The sequence below is a fragment of the Ctenopharyngodon idella genome, chromosome 7 (assembly GCF_019924925.1).
Source record: "Ctenopharyngodon idella isolate HZGC_01 chromosome 7, HZGC01, whole genome shotgun sequence".
Lineage (NCBI taxonomy): Eukaryota > Metazoa > Chordata > Actinopteri > Cypriniformes > Xenocyprididae > Ctenopharyngodon > Ctenopharyngodon idella.
Genome location: NC_067226.1, coordinates 2,045,927 through 2,066,235, shown reverse-complemented (window position 1 = coordinate 2,066,235; position 20,309 = coordinate 2,045,927). Strand labels below are relative to the sequence as shown.

General features: G+C 37.5%; 1 protein-coding gene across 4 annotated transcripts in view; it reads right to left on the bottom strand.

Annotated features, from left to right (window-relative positions):
• svep1 (sushi, von Willebrand factor type A, EGF and pentraxin domain containing 1) overlaps positions 1 to 20,309 on the bottom strand; it is an 83,554-nt gene that overhangs the window by 39,421 nt on the left and 23,824 nt on the right. For all 4 annotated transcript variants that reach the window (XM_051900670.1, XM_051900672.1, XM_051900671.1 and 1 more), the window contains exons 3-5: positions 19,205 to 19,381; positions 4,431 to 4,589; positions 4,107 to 4,286 (exon numbers count right to left, since the gene is read on the bottom strand). In XM_051900670.1, coding sequence (XP_051756630.1) covers positions 4,107 to 4,286; positions 4,431 to 4,589; positions 19,205 to 19,381 — 516 coding nt within the window. The remainder of the gene's footprint in view (positions 1 to 4,106; positions 4,287 to 4,430; positions 4,590 to 19,204; positions 19,382 to 20,309) is intronic.

Sequence of the window (20,309 nt, the reverse complement as noted above, 5' to 3'; positions counted from 1 at the left end):
CCATTGAACACACACATACATACTCACAGGCTGCAGTATATTAGCGTTTCTGGGGGTGATGAAACATATGGGGTGACTAAAAGTCCTTTGAGCTATCAATTGTGTAACACATAAACTGACAATAAAACCAATATGTTTTCCGCTTAGATGGAATCAGAGGCAAAAATAGCACAAAAGAGTGGGGAGGGGGTGAGTGAACGGAAGAATGAGTGAAAGAAAAGGAAGAGAAAAGAAAAACAATTAATGAATCAGTTTATTTTCAATTTACAGGACCGGTGATGTCATAAACTCCATGGCCCGGTTGCATGAAAGACCTTAAGTTAAGAAAACCCAAAGTTATAAGGTTAAAGGTACCTTTAAGCCGGGATCACACTGTAAGATTTTGGCAATGATTTGGCCGTCTGAGACTAATTTTGTGAATCCTACAAGAGGCCAAAATCTAAAGTCTTTGATCGTTAGTTTGATGTTCACCGACAGCTGATTAATGACCATTGCGATCAAATTTGACCTCAGACGAAATTCTGGCAGTGTCAGAAGATTTGACGCACAGTCCTGTAGTTTAACTTCTCCTATGACAACCTTCAAATCAAAAACCAATATGAGCGCCAAACCTGATGACGCAATTAGTAAGACAACAACAAACCACTACTTGGTCCACCCATCGTCTTTGTTTTTTCCAGTTCTCTTTTCAAGAGAAGCCATGATCAAAATTAATGTTAGAGATTGTTTTTGTTTGCTAGCCACTATATAAATCCTGCATGTAAAATGCAGGATTTACCCAGGTCAAGTCCCGGGTATACTAGTGTACGTGCACAGTCGAACGCACAGCCTTGCAAAATAAACTTCATTTAACTTGTACGCGTACACAGGCGTACACAGTTTTGAACAATCTCTCGCCACGAGTTACAACCCATGTAAACATCTTTGTATACTTTCATGCTAGAGTTGTACAAATGAGGATACTTTCTAACCTCTTTGCACAATATTGCGTCTATATAGGCCTCCATCATTGCTGTAACTTGCATGCGTTCCAGTCTTTTCTGTTTATGCAGTTTTTCTTTGACTACCTTGTGAATCGACGCCCCCAGGGCACGTTGCCACCTTGTGGATAAACTAATTACTGGAAAAAAAATAAATGCACGCAATGTACGCACGGTTACAAAAATCTGGCAGTGAGCGTACAGTACACGCTTACTCATCTGATGACAAAATTCACGTCACACGCACTGTACGCTGACCCTCGCGTACACATAAAAAGTGATGTATACTTTGGGCTTCACTGAACGTGTCACAGAATAATGATGTAAAACTGCAGACGAGCCTTCTTCCGTTTTTTAACGCATCTTGACAGTTTGACATTAATGACAACTGAGATCCCTCAGTGTGATATGGCTTACAGCTGGGATCATGTTCGTACAGTCTGATAAGAAATAGTTGTAAAGGACTATTATACATTGTACAGTGTGCACCAGGCTTTAGTGAAACATGGGTTGCAAGAAAAAACCTAATGGTCCACTTAAGGAACCTTAAGGCTGTCATTAAGTATTTTCCCTTCATTACTTAAGTGTTCCCTTAAGTTCTGTTTTTCGTCCCTTAAGACATCTGCTGACCTCAAACGCGATGGATGGTTTCATGTTAATTGAGGAGAAGGAAGTACCGATGTGCATTTTTAGCGATCAAAATAAGCCTGTTGAAAGTATGACATGAAACGGTGTGTATTGTCAGAAAAAAATTTGAATGAACAATAACATTTTCATATTTTTCATCACTTCCACTGCGCTTGAATTAATTATCTCATGCCAGGCTTTCGTCTTGTATGCAAGAGGGACTGATTATAGCAGCAAGCTTGGGTGTTGGGTGTTTTCCCCCTTTTTTTTTTAAAAGAATAGCTTTTTTTGTCTTTAGTCTAGTTTGGATTAGATTTCTTGTTTCCAGTACTGTAAAGCCAGTTAGCACACAGGACTAGGTGGTGAGCCGCGTCCTGGCTAGGGCAACGAACACCGAATTCATTCTGTACTTTCGTACTTAAGTTCAAGGCGGCAAAATCAGTGAATCTAATCACCATACAGGCAAAGTGGCGACAATGTATAAGTACAATAACAACAAGTTGGACAAATACAATGTAATTTAATAGAAAACTGTGGTGCGGCAGGTTTTTGAGCATCCTCCTATGTCGTAGCAGTGTGTGTACACTCATACAAAAAATTTGCTCAAATTTTAGGACACTCTATGTCATCCGTCAGACCCCCTTTAATAATACCCTTAACTCAAATATGGTGTTTTTTTCTTGGAAATACATCTGAAAAATTGTGCTCGTCTAGACTTTAACATGTCAATAACAATAGGGAGCGACAAATACAGCCTCTCGCTGCAGCCTGCTGTGGACATCCAACCCGGCCCATATCCAAGTGTGACGTCAGAAGACAGGCCCATGTTGCCCTGCAGCTGATTCTATTAGTCATGTCAATCACAGTACTGATTGCCTACACCAAGCACTGATCCCTAAACCTACCTGTCACTGTAACCAACGAAATTACCAGGATTTCTGGTAAAGTGGTTTAGTGGGGAGTCACGAGGTGATGTATTGGGCACGGGCATGGCTACTGACATCACACTTGGATGTGGCCGTGGTTGGATGTCCACCACAGGCTGCAGCGAGCACTACTTGCAAATATGTGTAAAACGAGTGTTCCCCCCAGGACTGATAGACGCAGCAGAGTTATCAAACAACTCTCATTAAGCAGGCAAGAAATACAGAACATGGCAAGCCTAAAAAGACAGTCTTAAAAATGCTAACAGTTCTAAAAGCAGCCACTTCCAATGACAGGCAAGTGTGTTAGTACACAGCCGAAAAAGAAATGGGGGCTGCCCATAACCAGAGCCGTCATCCAGCTGAAGGCACTGGATATCACCAAAGAGCTGAACTTACCCACCAACGAGCCCCTCATGTCCTATTTCGGCTACGTACTGACACATATGCCTGTCAATTTCTTTGAAGCGGCGTTTTGATGCGACGTAACAGTGCGTGTCCAGAGCGAGTGTTTTCAGTTCATTCCTAAGGAAGTTGAGCTTCATGCTCACGCGCAATTTATGGTATGCCAAAAAAGTCTTTATTTTTAAATGTGATTGTTGGTATTTTACCTGTATTTACCATACTTTCAATATAAAAATTAAAAATTAAAATATGAAAAATATGCAACATGAAAATTATTTTTAAATGCAAGCATTTTCTTTATAAAAGACAAGATTTGTTCCTCAAAAAGCATTTTCCCAAAAGGTACATCTTGAAAAAGAGGGGGGGCGTCTTATATTCGGAACAATACGGTAATTTGTCTAAAAGTCAGTGATGGTCCGTTATGTTCTGTTTATTGTGGGAGATTTCGCGACTATAGCAACCGCTTCTCCATTGCCATGTTTTGCCATAAACTATCGCGAAATGCTTAGAATAAACACTTAGGTAAGGGTAGCGGTTAAAGGGTTAGTTCACTCAAATATTCTGTTATTAATTACTCACCCTCATGTCGTTCCAAACCCATAAGACTTTCGTTCATCTTTGGAACACAAATGAAGGCTTTTATATTCACATATAAATATTGATCAGCAAACATAAATAGAAGCTCAACCGAACCTACTTGACACGCGAGAATGAACCTCATTGGTTCTCGCACATCAAGCAAACATGCTTGAGCTTCCATTTACCACAACTGATGTGCGAGCTGATGAATGTTTACATGTGAATAAGAGCCTAAATTCAAACTGTTCATCTTATAAATCAATCGAGTCTCTTCAGAAAATGTGGACTAAACCGCTCAATTCATATGGATTAGTTTTATGATCTCTTCATGAACTTTTTGAAGGGTCAAAGTGTCAGTTGCAAAGCTCTCAGATTTCATCAAAAAGATCTTGGTTTGGAACGACGTGAGGGTGAGTAATTAATGACAGAGTTTTCATTTTTGGGTGAACTAACCCTTTAAGACGTTTGTTGCAACTCTCTTAAAGAAATTCCTTCCCTCAGGGATTTTTCCCCCTCAGGGATACCTTCAAATCAAACCACTTAAGAGGTTTCATTCAACCAGTCCCAGGTGTGCCCACCCCCCCTCTCTCACCTCTGCAGCTAGGCTGAACTCCTGACCAGGTCCCGTCTGGCTGGCAGAGTCTGATTCCATCTCCCTGCAGGTCAAGGCCTGTGAGACAGCGCACCCCACATGCAGAGTTAAACTGATTATTACACACATTCTGGATGAAGAAGCCATTCTCTGGAGGAGAGAGAACTGGACAGACCACCACTGCAGTAGGGAGAATAGAGAACGAGAGAGTAGGAGAGTTAAATGATTATATTTTGTGTTTGAAATAGCACGCATACAGACACATATTTATAAACAAAAGTTAGCAGATGCATGGTTATAGAAATAATGCAGATAGATCAGCACCTTGGCATGTGTTGTTGTGTGATCTGTAGCCTTCCGTACACACACAGTCTGATACATCTGTACTCCCAGGTCTGGATGTGTGATGAGGGTCTGGGCAGGGCAGGCAAGTACTCACACCTCCAGAAACTGATTCAGGTTTATATGTGCCAGATGGACAAGCTAAGAAAAAAAAAGTGAAAGAAAAAGGTAAAAAAGAGCGAGCTTGATAGCAATGACTTAAAGGATTAGTTTACTTCACTTTCAAATGAAAATTAGCCCAAGCTGTACTCACCCTCAAGCCATCCTAGGTGTATATGACTTTCTTCTTTCTGATGAACACAATCAGAGAAATATTAATAAATATCCTGATGCATCTGAGCTTTATAATGGCAGTGAACGGGATCAACAAGTATGAGGTATGAGCTGAAGAAAGTGCTTCCATCCACATCCATCCATCATAAACGTGTACTCCACACGGCTCCAGTGGTTAATAAAGGCCTTCTGAAGTGAAACGATGCGTTTGTGTAAAAAAATATCCATATTTAACAAGTTATGAAGCAAAATATCTAGCTTCCACCAGACAGCCTTACGTATTCAATGTACGAAGAAAGTGTAAAACTCTTGCTGTTCAAAAAACTTACGCTACGTCCTACGCCTTCCATATTCGACTTACGGAAAAAGCGTAACATGCCGCCAGTTTACACTTTCTTCATAACTTGAATACAGAAGGCAGTCTTGGCAGAAGCTAGATATTTTACTTCATAACTTGTTAAATATGGATTTTTTTTTTTTTTTTTTTTTTTTTTACACAAATGCATCGCTTTGCTTCAGAAGGCCTTTATTAACCCCCGGAGCCGTGTGGAGCACACGTTTATGATGGATGGATGTGGATGGAAGCACTTTCTTCAGCTCATACTCGTTGATCCCGTTCACTGCCATTATAAAGCTCGAATGCGTCAGAATATTTATTAATATTTCTCCAGTTGTGTTCATCAGAAAGAAGAAAGTCATACACACCTAGGATGACTTGAGGGTGAGTAAAGCTTGGGCTAATTTTCATTTGAAAGAGAACTAATCCTTTAAAGTCGGTATGAAATAGAAATTCATCTTTCTAAATTCACATTTTCTAAATGCATTTTACTGATCTTATTGTGAACAATTAATGTTATTCTTTCATTTTTTGACCTTGTAATGTTTAACCAAAATGTTTTCTCAAATCAAGCAAAGTTATATTAAAAATATAATTTAAAATGTTTGAAATGTTGAAATGATGCATTAATCTGTTTCCGCAACTGTGATTCCTCTGGAAATTAATTTATACCACATTATAAAGACCTTTTTTTTGGTATACATGCCACAAGCAAATTAAGTCAAACACTAGACACAAACCCTTGTGATAAGATGTTGTGTCAAATGACATGTTACTGAAATGGAAGACTCCCCAGCACTAACTTTCCATTTCTTAAATGACACATACAGTATGTTTTGGAGGTTAAGACAGGATTCATTAAATTCCAAGAGTGTTTTTCAGACTATTTAGAAAAGTAAATGATGTGTTTTTCACTGAAACAATATTGGCTGAAATACCTAAAAACCTCCCCACATAAGCTCATGTAAAATATCAAAGACATTTCATTTGTTAAGGGAGGAACAACCCAGACACTCTTTATCAATAGCTGCTCTGTACAGTCAGCCAGACATCTCAACTTAGTCAAAGTGGAGAAAAAACACTTTGTTTGGACCCCAGTTGGAGATTAAATTAAGGTATTGGGTCACTTCTTCCAACATTTAAAAATCAGTCACATTCTTTCTCCTCTCTCAGTCCATCTCTCCTTCCCTTCCTTCAATGGTACCTACTGTCAGAAGTCATCTTCACAGACAATCTGGTCAATTAAACAACAAAACCCACGTCTAACGGAACAAATTTCCATTCGTAGGTGTTGTTGATGTTAGTAACAGACTCCCGTCCATCACCCGTCCACCACCATTTTGTTTCATTGGTTACATAACATGTAATATGCAAGAGTACTGTAAATAAGGTTTCCACCCAGTATCCTTGGCATCATTTCTAATATTTCATTTTGGTAATTTTTCATGCAAATAACACCCAGCTGCTTTTGAAACAGTTGCAATACTGTGCTATTCTGAGTTTTGATGGGGGAAGACAGTTTCTATAAACTGGTGCTGATGGGTGGTCATCCGCTCTGAAACACTGGGCCTAAAGGACAGGCAGTTGGGCACAGTGCAAAAAGGCAGAGAAAAAGAAAAGCTAGCTAACACAAAGACACAAACAGACAAGCAGATGGTGGAATTTATGTAAGAAGAACTGAAATAAACAAAGAGAGATTGACAGTGAAATTGAGACAGGAAGAGAAAAGTAAACAGACAGATGGCGAAAAAGAATGTAAGACAGGAATACAACCAAAACCAATGAAAAAATGTATGCATCTGTGCTCAAGTGAGAGAAACAGACATACAGATGGATGGATGGAATAAGTTAGATACAGGGAGAAATCAGAAAGCTGGAAAGATGATTGGTTTCCTTTCTCAAAAAAGTGCTGGGAAAAATGTTAAGCAACTGGTTATTAAATTTCGCCACCTTTACACATATGCCCTGATGTTTTAATGTGTCTACTGAAGACATTTTGTCGCTCATCCAAATTGCATTTAAGAGCTGTCTGATGGCTGGAATTCCCCAGAATCCAACAGCTGATGAAGTCATTGAGATGGGTGGTGAAACATCTTCATTGGAAAGTCAAATTGCTTGCAAATACATTCTTCCAGACATTTTACACTGACCTGGTTTAATGAAAGTGTTCATAGACATTATGCTTATGTTACAAATAGCTAGCAAACCTACTCTGTATTTTGTCAAATGAAATACACTAGATGGTTTTCAGTTTGGTTTGATTGGTGTAATTTAAAGGGTTAGTTCACCCAAAAATGTAAATTCTGTCATTAATTACTTACCCTCATGTCGTTCCAAACCCGCAAGTCTTTCGTTCATCTTTGGAATGCAAATGAAGATCTTTTTGATGAAACCTGAAAGCTTTCTGTCCCTCCATTGACAGCTATGCAACTGACACTTTCACGCTTTAAGAAGATCATAAAGAGATCGTAAAACTAATCCATATGAATTGAGCGGTTTAGTCCAAATTTTCTGAAAAGACAAAATCGCTTTATATGATGAACAGATTGAATTTAAGCTTTTATTCACATATAAACATTCATCAACTCACGCAACAGTTGTGGTAAACATAAGCTCAAGAATGTTTGCTTGACGTGCGAGAACCAATGAGGTTCATTCTCGTTACACAGCACGTTTGAGCTTCCGGAAGAGATTTGTTTCTCTCGTGTAAAGCAGGTTCGGTTGAGCCTCTGTTTATGTTTGCTGATCAATGTTTATATGTGAATAAAAGCATAAATTAAATCTTTTCATTATATAAAGCGATCGAGTCTCTTCAGAAAATTTGGACTAAACCACTCAATTCATATGGATTAGTTTTACGATCTCTTTATGAACTTTTTGAAGTGTTAAAGTGTCAGTTGCATAGCTGTCTATAGAGGGACAGAAAGCCATCCTAGGTGTATATGACTATCTTCTTTCAGACTAACACAATCAGAGATATATTTAAAAATCCTCCAAAGTTTATAATAGTTGTGACTGGTACCCTAAATTCTGTGTAACTCTGTTGTATGTCAGGATAAGCTAGTCTGAAAATCATGTGATATAAACTTGTTGCCAACCTGGAACCTTTAGCTATTTTTAAAATACGTTTTTACACTTTTGAAAATAAGAACTTCACAAGTTCAGCGGCTAAGTCCTGTATTGGTGTTAATTTGGACTGCTGTTTCCTGCTGCATGTCTCATAAATCTGAGGCAATGAGTTAAAAACCCTCATCCTTCCAGAAACCCACAGTGAAAGAAGAGAGAAAGAGGACTTCAAACCAACAGATGGACAAGAACTTACATTCCAAAGAAAGGATGTGAGTAAGAAGAGAGAGTGAACTAAGAAGAGGATAAGAGGAGGTTTACAATGCTAGCATGTCTTTAGCATGTCAGATGGTTGAGTGGCTATGGAAGGTTGGTTTATTTTGATTTTCTGGTGAAGTTGTAAAAGTCAAACCCAACTGAAGCACCATGTAATTCCTGACAATGCTTTATGTAGCATAAACTATACCATTTTGCACAAACTATAGCATTTTGCACAAAGCTACAGCCAAATGGATCTAGCTCATATGACTGACATTTTTCATGATTCTACATGCCCTAAACATAGACAAAGATGTTTAGGAATCAAAGAAAATGTGGACACAGGATAATTTTAGACTTCAACCACATTACAGACCCCACTAGAATTATTCTGAACAATTTCAATCCTGTCTGCTCTTAGTGGCACAGAGAATAAACAACTTCATCACGCTATGTTGGGCTTCTTGTAAAAGAGACTTTAAAATATAAACGCACTGTGCTCAACTCTCTACGGACACACTGAAGCTCGAGTTGCCACTGGCTAGTAAATTTTTTTATTTTACTCGCCAGACTTTTTACATGAAATGCAAAACAATGCAAATGAAAAAATTCGACATAAATATAATGTAAAATATAAATACAAAATATAATTTTTTTATAATTTTTTTATGCAAACACTAATAAAGTCAAGTAAACAGTCTGTAATAAAATAAGAACAAATAATCAAACTACAAGCAATGGCAAAAATAAACAAAAATAGAACAAAGACGCAAAATAAATAAATAATGCTTATCAGGTTTTTCAGGTAGATCTAACAGTCGTTAGATACAAATTAGGTAGATTAGGTACAGAAATTGAACAAAATAATAAAAAATAAAATAACACTAGTCTTCACTTTATAAATTAAATATAGTTACAAAGTTATTCAGTCAAGAGCACTAAGTGATTTTTTTGCAGTGTGTCTGTTGTTTAATGAAAATTAAGAACACACGCAGCAGCAGGAATATTAGGCTGCTGTCACTTTAAGAGCTAATGCACTGATCCAATATACTGATACTATTACACATGCGTGTTCTTTCTCGAGTTTACATTCACTTAAGACATAACCGACTATGTTTACAAGGATACTCGCCAAGACATGACAACGCCGCAGTGGTCCGATCGGGACAGTGACAGGTATTTCAACGAGCCCTGTACGTGCTCTCTCCTTCTCTCAGGGTGAGTGCGCCTGTGTGAGAGAAAGCGACAGAGGGCGCTCTCAGCCAAGCAACGGTGCGTAAAGCTTAGCAGGCACTAAAATTATATCTGCACTAAACTTATTTTTTGCCTCTAACTCAATTATAGGCAACTGCAATCGTACAATTTACTAGCCATTGGCTAATTAAAGACACTTTTTAGTCACCTCTCATGAAATTTGGGTGCATATGCGAGTGATTTACTCGCATTGTAGAGGGTCGGTATTCTAAAAGCAGGACTACATGTCACAAAATATGTTGTAGATGCAATGCGGATGTAAAACCAATAGAATATACAACTGCTTGCACTGCTCATAAGCAGCTTTGAAAAATACTGCACACAATGACCTGTCTTTACCTGAGTGTGTGTATGACACAAAGTTACGGTAATAAAAAATAATCCACATCTGCAAACCACAAAATGCAACAGATGCACCTTATAAACTATTGTAAGTAACTGTTCTACATGACATCACCATTCATGCTACCATCGGTTCACCACATTCTCCTGTTTTCAGCCACAAAAATGTCACTCTGCATGTTTATATGGATCTCATTCTTTCCCCTTTGTTCGGGTATTGAACATGAGGTCAACCTCAAATGCAATTGTTATGCTTTGTGTCATTGTGACAAAATATTTCCTGTTTCCATCTCTGCTTAGATCTGGATTCTGGAAAAGAGTAATCTTTATGTGTTGATGTAATGTGTTGTCTCTCTTGCCAACTTTTAATGAATTAGTTCACCCAAAAATGAAACTTCTGTCATCATTTACTCATTCTAAATCCCATTTCGGTAAAGGGTACGAGGTTCAGTTGCAAAGACCCCTATCTGCAGTGAGTTATAGCATGGTCTTGAGAGAGGGGCCTCCTAAAAGCACATGCTTTGATGGACAGAGATGAAGGGGGAAAGAATGCAACGCTCACACTCACTACTCATCTCTTTTGTTCTCTCTTTTTTCCTTACACACACGCACATAGACATACACTTGCATACCTAGAAGAAGGCACAATTGATCAATTAAAAGGCCACTCCTATGGAAATAGGTAGGAAATAATGACATGACATTGGGAGAGGTGAAGAGGTAAAACTGACAGAAAAATAAAGAAATAAATAGGACTTAGAGAAAGAAAAATAGGGTTGTTCTTTTATAGTAAGCCTTTAAAGCCAGAGCAGGTATCATAAAACATTTCCAATGGGATTTTTAATGGCAGTGAAGGCGAAATAGAGGGCAGAATAACCATTACAGCATCCCGGTCTGGTGTGACACTTGCAGGTCATTCTCAAGAATGGAATCAGAGCAGAATTAAATAGGACTGTTTGACCATACTGTAAATCTGTTTTTATAACTGGATACACTGACAAAGTGAGCTAACTCTGTAACTGGCAAAGGTTAAGGGGGAAATAAGAAGGAAAAAAAATAGAAAGATGGGGGAAGAACACTTGCAAGGTTCGTTAGGTTCAGCTACTGACGCTTTTCACAAGATCCCATTTGTCACCCCCACCTGCTGTTGGCCCTAATTGCAGCCAGTTTACAGTCAACACACACACACGGCTCCTAACAAGCAAATTTATGGTTATGCACATGCCTCTCGTATGCACAAGTGTCTATTTATGACCCAAAGTAACAGTTACTTTGCAAGATCACACAGTTTCTACAACCTATAAACTTGCCTCCTTTTTCCAAAGGCATTAATCAACACAGTTTACCACACAGTGGCAGGCTGAGGAATTCTTAATTTGTCACTGAGGCATTAAGCTGCTCCAGATAGGAGCCACTGACCTCAGTCACTTCAAATATCTAGCCATTACTCATTGCCACTGAAAGTGAAAAACGGACATGAGGTCAGCATAACAATGCAGTGTCTCAATAACCAAGATGCCTTATTTAGAAACCTTCACATGCCTGTCTTTCTGGAACAAACCAAAATCTTCACTTTAATCTGATCTAGTTTAAAAAACTGAGGTGAACCCAATTGACTCTGAACCTTTTTGTTCCTTGAGATTCAGAGGCATCTGCTCTTTTTGGCCAAGAGATCCTGGAGCAGAGCACACCAGGAGTTGAGCAACCGTCCGGCTTTATCTAAAAAAGGAAATCCAAAGTAACTGGGTTCAAATTATTTTTTCAGAAGTACATTAGAAGACCAATCATGCATTTTTTGTAATTGTGCATTTATGTAAAGCATTTAAAGTAATGTCATTTTTATGAACACAGTTGTTGTATTTCAGGCTGATAACATAGGGGTCTGCGACATGTATCATCTAAGACAATATCGTAATTGTTGTTTTAAGACACTATATTGCCAATATTGTCTATTTTGCTCTATTTTGCCAATGAAAATAGTTCCAAACAAAGCCGCAACGACTAACTCATTAAGACTTTCCACCACCTCCTGCCGGATTTAGATTTAGTATAATTTCCTTTTTTAACAAAAATAAAAATAAATAATATAGTTCAATATTCCAAATATTATTTTTAAAACATTAATCTCAAAGCAATATTCATGTAATTGTAATTGCAGTGTAAATACATCTAAATGCTGCTCTTGAACATCTGTGCCACTTCTGATTTAGTTGATAAAAAAATTGCCATTGTAATAGTAAAAATTCCCCTGGAAATCAAGTTAAGGTGGCAAATTTCACCCCTTAAAGTTAATTTCTGTCACTGCTGTTAACTACCCACTGCACAGAAAATGAAGAATATAAAATGCTTTGAGAGTCAGCTGTCCCAAACAGGCCTAAATCAGTCAAAGTACCAGAACAAAAACACTTAGCAAAATAACAGAAAAAATCCCAGAAAATATAAAAAGAAATTGTGTCAATATACCAAATGACAACATTGTATGAATGACAGGCACACTCGTATAAGACTTGTCACAGTGCAGCTTGTTAGGGCTGGGCATTGACACAAATTTCATGATTTGATTCGATTCACAAACTTGTGATTCAATTAAAAATTTCCTCAAGGAAAAAAAAAATATCTCAACTAATGCTGTAAACGGAATGCAAAAACAGACAATATTGGCAATATAGTGTCTTAAAACAACAATTATGATATTGTCTTAGATGATAATACACACACACCCCTATATTATCAGCCTGAAATACATCACTATAATATTGAAGGTTAAAATTAACTACTTACATTTAAATTAATAATGCATAAGACAAATTAATAATACATAATACATTTAATAAAACATAAGGAAGTTTTTTATAAACTCTCTAGAGTTCATTTTTCTAGCTGACTAATGAGTTTTGAATGGCTTTTCTGAGGTAAATGAAACATTACGTGACATTGTTTACAAGCTGTTTTATTGACGTCTTTTGGCGGTTGGAACAGTGATTGAGTAATTACATGTGACATGACATGGATTCGGTAAGTTGGACTGTATCTTTCAACAAACCTTCATGTTCATTCATGTTTATTTTGTGCTGTAACTAGTAAAGCGGAAAAAAGATGATCCATTCACGTACACTTCAAGCTGGCCCTTTGCGCTGCAACTGAGGCGTAACAGCGTTCTGTCACGCCACATTAAAGAATGCCAAAACGGTATTTATTGTTCAAATTTTGCATAAGCACAAAGCATACTTGATCTGAATATGAATGATGTGGCTTGGATCTTTTGACCTACCAAACACCTAAGCCACCCTTACAACCACAACACCCTAGAATCATAATTTTAAATGGCAAAAGTAATTTTCTTCAGAATTTTCGCATTTTCTTCAGAAAACGTAAAAATGTAGCCTAGTTGCAATTTGCATTTAACAATATACATCAGATAACCAGATGATACCATGATCTCAACAGTCTAGGTCTAGCATGTGATCAATGGCCTAGATCCGGCCCTTTTCTTATTAAACTCTGATGATACAGTCCAGTCCAGCTAGGATTAAGCAGGATGACTTTATACAAAACAGTAAGGCAAAATCAAACTATGAAAGAAATGAAAAGGGCTGATAAGTATGACTAATATAACATACTCTATAAACCTGAGGAACAAACACTCAAGAGTAAAAAAGTGGTTGGGGTTTAGGACAAAGTCATTAGTTTCACACTTCATAGAACATAGAGTACTTGGAATGATAAAACCACACTAAAATCTTTTTCCAGATTGTTTGCCGAAGCCCAGGTTGGCTCTGCACTGCAGCAGAAATAAAAGGTCCCTGAAGCCAAACATGCATTACAGCATCTCTTCTGACTTCATTACTGGCTCTAAGATATTGAGGCAGGTAGGAAACCAGCACCAGGAGTTTTATTGTGATAAAAAAAAATGATAAAGGGACAGAGGGGTGAGAGTAGAAAATCTGAAACAAAAGGAGAGACATGGCCATGTGGCATGGAGGTTTCGATAGTGAGAGAGTGATGAGGCATGAAAAATGAAGAATAAGAAAATGATAAGGCCTGGGAGAGCAATGATCTCTTCACCTTGGATTTGTGAGATGGGATGTTCACCCTGTGTCTGGTGTGTGGTATGTAAGAGATCAGAGATACAAATGAAGAAAGAAAAAAAGAAGGAGGAGATACAAATTGTAAGATTAAAAGTAGAAGAAGAAGAAGAAGAAGGGGCAAACAGTATCAGTGCACAATGAAGACTCGCTCAGTGGCTATAAGTGGCCACACAACATTTACAAAGAAGGGTTGAAACTGCTACTCAGATGAATAATATCTATGCATAGTGAATCCATTTACTTGCATAATCCAATGAAAACATTGTTATGTGTAAATGCAGCCAATGTATCTTTTTTTTTTTTATTTTATTCAGCAGGAATGCATTAAATTGATCAAAAGTGACAGTAAAGAAGACATTTATAATTTTCTGTCATCAAAACTGAAAATTTCACAAAATTTGAAGGATCATGTGACTGAAGACTGGAATAATTATTCTGAAAATTCAGTTATCATCACAGGAATAAATTGCATTTACATTTTAATATATTAAAATATAAATGTTATTTTGAACTAATAATATTTCACAGTATTACTGTTTTTACTGTATTTTTGCTAAAATAAATGCAGTCTTGGTGAGCATAAGAGACGTTCAAAAAATTTTTTAAAACTGACTCCAAAATTTTGAACAATAGTGTAGATTATTGCCAAAGCAACTGAGTGAAATAAGAGTGATAACTCTGCAGTCCTATGAATCTTCATTAAGTGATACAGCCTCATGGGTGCAGCTTGACATCTGAGCTCGGGGGGCCAGACCGAGCCAGTCGATTTGGTCAGTCACCATTTTAATCGCATTTTGGCTTTTCTATTGTAAAACTTCATATTCACACTCTGTATAACTCCATAATAATATTAAAGTGATTTATGATTACAGAGAGCAGCAAGTGTGTGAAGTTGTCATGGCAACCAGAATTATTTCACACGGATTACTTGTAAGGGCTGCGCTGAGTCTGTTTTGCTGCACTAAACACGTTGAAAATGCACTTATAAACACAATATTTTAAAGTAGGCTTTTATTAAGCCAATAAAGGCTTAATAAAAGGCCCCCCCCCCCCCTCATGTCTACAGCTAGAGATGTGTAAGATTGGTGAGCTGGAAGGATCGTGATTCGTGCTTGGAAAATACTAGAATCAAGACTTGGAGACATATTCGATTTCAGACTTGGAGAGGCATTAGACTGTAGAGTTGTTTACTGGAAGTCTGCCTGTCACCATGTCTGATGAATGTCTTTACTCTCACTGCGGCCCTCCAGTCTTCCCATCTAATATATCTTAACTACTGATGCGTCTCTCGATTTAAAACCAAATGCATGTTATTGCGAGCAAGACTGTACGCAAAAGCATGCAGGATTATATGCATAAATATGAACAGACAAAACAACACATTCTGCTTTACAGAAACTAAATCTAGCGAGAGTACATTTTTATTGACTCTAGAGACCATATGGGGGTGTTATTGGTCACATGCAGGGCTGCAGGGGGTGAAAAGGAGGGGGAAATAGACAGAGGCAGCAGGAGGAGGTCAAACACAAAAAACACGATTGCAACATTTCCTTACACAGTACCTAGCCAACATTTCCCAGATTCCTTCTACTTTCCTCTTTTCTGGAAGTTTTTTTTTCCTTGGGTAGATTTATGTTTGTCTAGGGGCTTGCATGTGGAATCTGGGGCGTTCTGCTAAAGGTAAATATTTACGAGCCCAGATTTAAGGAAATAAAACAGTGTCTCTTCCTCAACTAGCCTTGACCTTTGACATCTGATAAACCAGTCCTTGTCACACACCAGCTGAGATGCATTATGGTGTCTGGTGATGTATTACACTGGCTATGTTAACCCATAATGTGACACTGGATAAAATGTCAGGTCATTATATCACCACTGGAATGCTAGAGCCAAACAAAACCCAACACACATCTTCACAAATGGTGTCATCCATCTTTTCTCTGTATCTGTTCATCCTGTTTTACTTTCAAAAAATAGTGGCAAGAGGTCAGTTGTGGCCAAAATAGCATTTAGTCTTGTTATTAAGCACTGATTAGACATCAAGACTTTGCAGGTTTTCCAGGAAATTCTAATGATACTCATAGCATCTTTCTTTTTAAAATCCCTACAGATCAACTAAAGATTAAAAACTTGACCTGTGGGAACAAATTTGATCCAGGCAATAACTTTTCTCTGCACAGAAGCAAAACAACACGTCCGGAAAAATACTGTGACTCAAAAACATGACCTTACCAGGGTCAGCTTATGGTCCTTTTGCTTTTTATGGTATGATATATTGCATTCATTATTAAAACAGCACCCAGATCAGACACAAAAAACCCTGGCCTTCATTTGTTTTTCCGGTGGCTTCCATAGAGAGAGCCAACCCCTTCTGGCCTGCTGTGAGTTTGTATTCTGTCATTAATTAAAGCATTCTGCTGCTAATTAACAGCCAGACAGAAGTTAATTGTGAGAAATGCTATTGCCCTGACAATATGTGATTGCACTTCACAACTGAGTTTATGGTCATTGTTATAACATCCAAAATAAACAGGACAAAGGAGAAGCACAATAAAATACAGAAAGATAAAACAGAGAAAGTCTCTTCTGCAAACTTGCCCTTTCAAACTACAAATCCAAATCAATCAATGACCTGTCATTTATGACTACTGTACATCTTGCTACCTATGCCAACTATAGCTGATCTTCAGGTCTGCTTTGGTCAGTACCAAAAACTTTAGATGCAGTATAAGTAGGTGCACTTATATTAATGGGAGAAAGTTCAACACTCAATATGGCGGAATAAGTCCCACCTTCTAAATAAAGGAGCCACTTGGTCAAGTCATTGGGTGAGTCCCAATTCATGTACTTACACACTATTCTATAACATTTTGTAGTATAAATAGTGTGAGTAGTGTACTCACACTGAAAATTCCAAAAACAAAAAGTGCACTGAAAAAGTTTTTCGTCATGATTTGAGAGTTTCGAAACAAAATTTATGAGACAGTTGTCAGATTTCACTAATATTAATTAAAGCTCTAGGAGGAGTTCGTTAAAGTACAACGTCTGGAAATGGCAAAAAGTGCACAAATTTTGCTGACAAAATTCAAAATATCTGACTTCCTGTTGGTTTTGGGATTGGGCTGTTACATGTGTGTACCAAATTTCATACCTGTACGTGAAATGTGGTGTGAGGGGCATTTCGTTGAAATTTTGTAGGTGGCGCTATGTAACAGCCCAATCCCAAAACCAACAGGAAGTCAGATATTTTGAATTTTGTCAGCAAAATTTGTGCACTTTTTGCCACACCTAATTCTGAGACCCATAACAGACGTAAAATTTTCACCACTTCTGATGCGTGTGCAAAGTTTCATGAGTTTTCGAGCATGTTTAGGCCCTCAAAAATGCTATTTATTTGGGAGAAAAAGAAGCAGAAAAATAATAAACGGAGCAATTCCAATAGGGTCCTCACACCATCGGTGCTCGGGCCCTAAATATAATCGTAAGCTTGGTGAACAGCTTTGGAGAATTTTATGTTTCCCCATTCAAAGAGATAGGAGCTGTACTTGCATGGCGTTTTAAAGATGGCCGCCAAGTGAATGACTTGCATGTGAAAGGGACTTTGTCAGTACTCATAGTATCTCCAGAGGCCGGATTCACAAAAATCTTAAGAAAAAAGTTAAGAAATGTAGTAAAATAAATTCCAAGAAGTTCGTAAGAATGTTTCTAAAATCAATTATTGAAAATTCTTAAGAAGTTCTCAAATATTTTCACTTGTTATCGAAGACTCGCTGCCTACAGATTACAGTGATAATCAAAAGCACGCAGATTATCTTCATTGTTAACTGGCTGGCTTGATGGGAGTTCAGCACTCAGTGTTGCATTTTTAATGTGACATGTATTTTAAACTGTTGTTTTTAAAAATCGGTCTCAAAATGGAGTGGTCCGTTGCATTCTTTTGTGCCCCGTCCTTTTCAAAAAGATAAAAGAAAAAAAAAAGAACATTTGTTAAGAATTTTTGGAAATACAAAGTATTCTTAAGTTTTCTCTTATGTAAGAAAATAATAAGATAATATAATAGCAGTTACACAGAATTTTATTCTTAAGAATGTTTCACGAATCTGGCTCCAATTCCTCTAACAGCACCGCAGAATAGCAGAGTTGGCAGCATTATTCCATGCAGTCAGGCAGACAATCTTTTTTTTTTTTAATTATTATTTACAGCATTGTAAAACTAGTTTGTGGTGAGATGGGCTGATTAAGCTATAATAGCTTTGACAAATCTAATCAATTACAGTAAGAACACTTTTAGTCAAAGACATTTGTGAGCAAAATTTCTCACTATTCCAAAACTATTTCTCAAAAGACCAGATTCATTTCCTGAGTTATGTCTGTTTAATATAAAGACTTAAAAATAAGATTTATAATAGACTTCAAGGCATTTACACATGACATCTCATGGGGATTAAGTGTCTCTGCTGAGAAAGAGAAAGAAATACAGCTGCAAAGCGACAAAGTGGGAAAGCAAGCAAGCAATAAAAACATCTGTTGAAAGGTTAGCCCTCCATCATATAAAATCTCTAGTTCACCCTGTGTTTGTACATCTAACACTTTCCTGCCACCTCATTCCTCAGTTTAATTAGTCAGTTTATTATTTTAGAACTGTCTCAATATGAGCTCGTTTTTACCACAGCATGAAAGATAGCTTTAATAGGACCACATTTCATAAACGTAAACAAAAATAGATCTTAATTCAAATGAAGCATTGCTTTTTCTTCAAGCAGTTTTATGAGGTGTGACATAGCATTTTATGTGGTATACTGCAGTGCACAAAGAGGTGATTGTCAATGTTTTAAATCATGTATATGGTTTTGTTATGAAAGCAAAATGAGAGCTAAAGCACCACTTTGGCATTACTCTTCATTGTCCCATCTATTTGTATGCTGTTTTCTCTGTCACTATGGTTATTTGGTGGAAATGTTTCTTTTACTTAATTTCAGGAGAGGAATTGGCATTCAATGCACATTTCAGCCTTACACATCCCCAAGCAAATTTATTGAGTAATAAACTGGACTTGTCTATACAAACTCATTCCATTCCTTCAAAGCTTTTAAACTGAAATGGAAAACCAAACTCTGCATACAGGTCACGCCCCTTACCTGTGCACTCATGTTGAAGTCCTTTTCCATAGTATCCCCTCTCACACACACAATCGTACTGTCCTGTGTGTGTACCGCATTTACAGCTGGCCATTATGTCACAACAGTTCTTTCCCTCTTCACACAATGATGAACACTGGGCCGGATTTTCCTGAATATAACTTCCAGTTGGTAGATCTGGAAGAGAAAATGGCATTGAATATCAGACGTTGCACTATTCTCTGATGCAAAAGAAAATAACTTATTAGCTTAAAAAAACATTTTGGCATTACAATTAAGCCAATCCTAGTCTAACCAGTCTAACTGAAGTCCAAGCTGCTCTGGAAAAGTGAACATGTGTTTCAGTATTGGCGTCTTCTGCATTACTAACTATAAAAACCTTCACTTTGGCTGGAGCATTTTGTCTCCCTAAATACAAACAAATGCACTGCTCCAGATGTTGGCATACACAGACAGGCTATGCAGCTGGAGGAGTCTGCACAATCTTGAACAAAGGATACAGATACAGACATGATATCTCAAAGGGAGGTGCGAACAAACAATGCCACAGGCTTAGTCAGGCCTGCCCTTGCCCAAAGCTAATGAGTGATCTGTTATGATCCAGAAGAGTTCTTTGTTTTATATCTCCCTGGGTTCAGCGTAGGTGGGTGATATCATTGTGAAGAAAGGGGTCTTTTGAGTTCATGTGGCTGACTGAGCTCAGAGCTCTGTGATAAGAAAAATCTGCAATAGCCAGACAGCCAAAGGAAATAATAACGCTGAATTATTTTCGTACCAGTTTTCTTTTACACTGGGATTAACAAGGGCTCATATTTGTCAAGCTCAAGAAAAATGAGATGGATTGGCCTTCACTTTGACTTTACAAACATTCACCATGGTAACCATAGTTTCTGTTTTAATATCACAGCCACTACAATTATTATTACTAACAGATTGGTGCAAGTCACCACTGACATCCAAATAAAGTTTTGAATATGAGTATTCAAAGGCATATTAATTTGTCATGCTGTGATAACTATAGTATTTAGTGAAAACTATAGTTACCATGGTAAATATTATTAAAGATTAGTTTTATATAGACTTTATATAAGATAGTACCATAGCC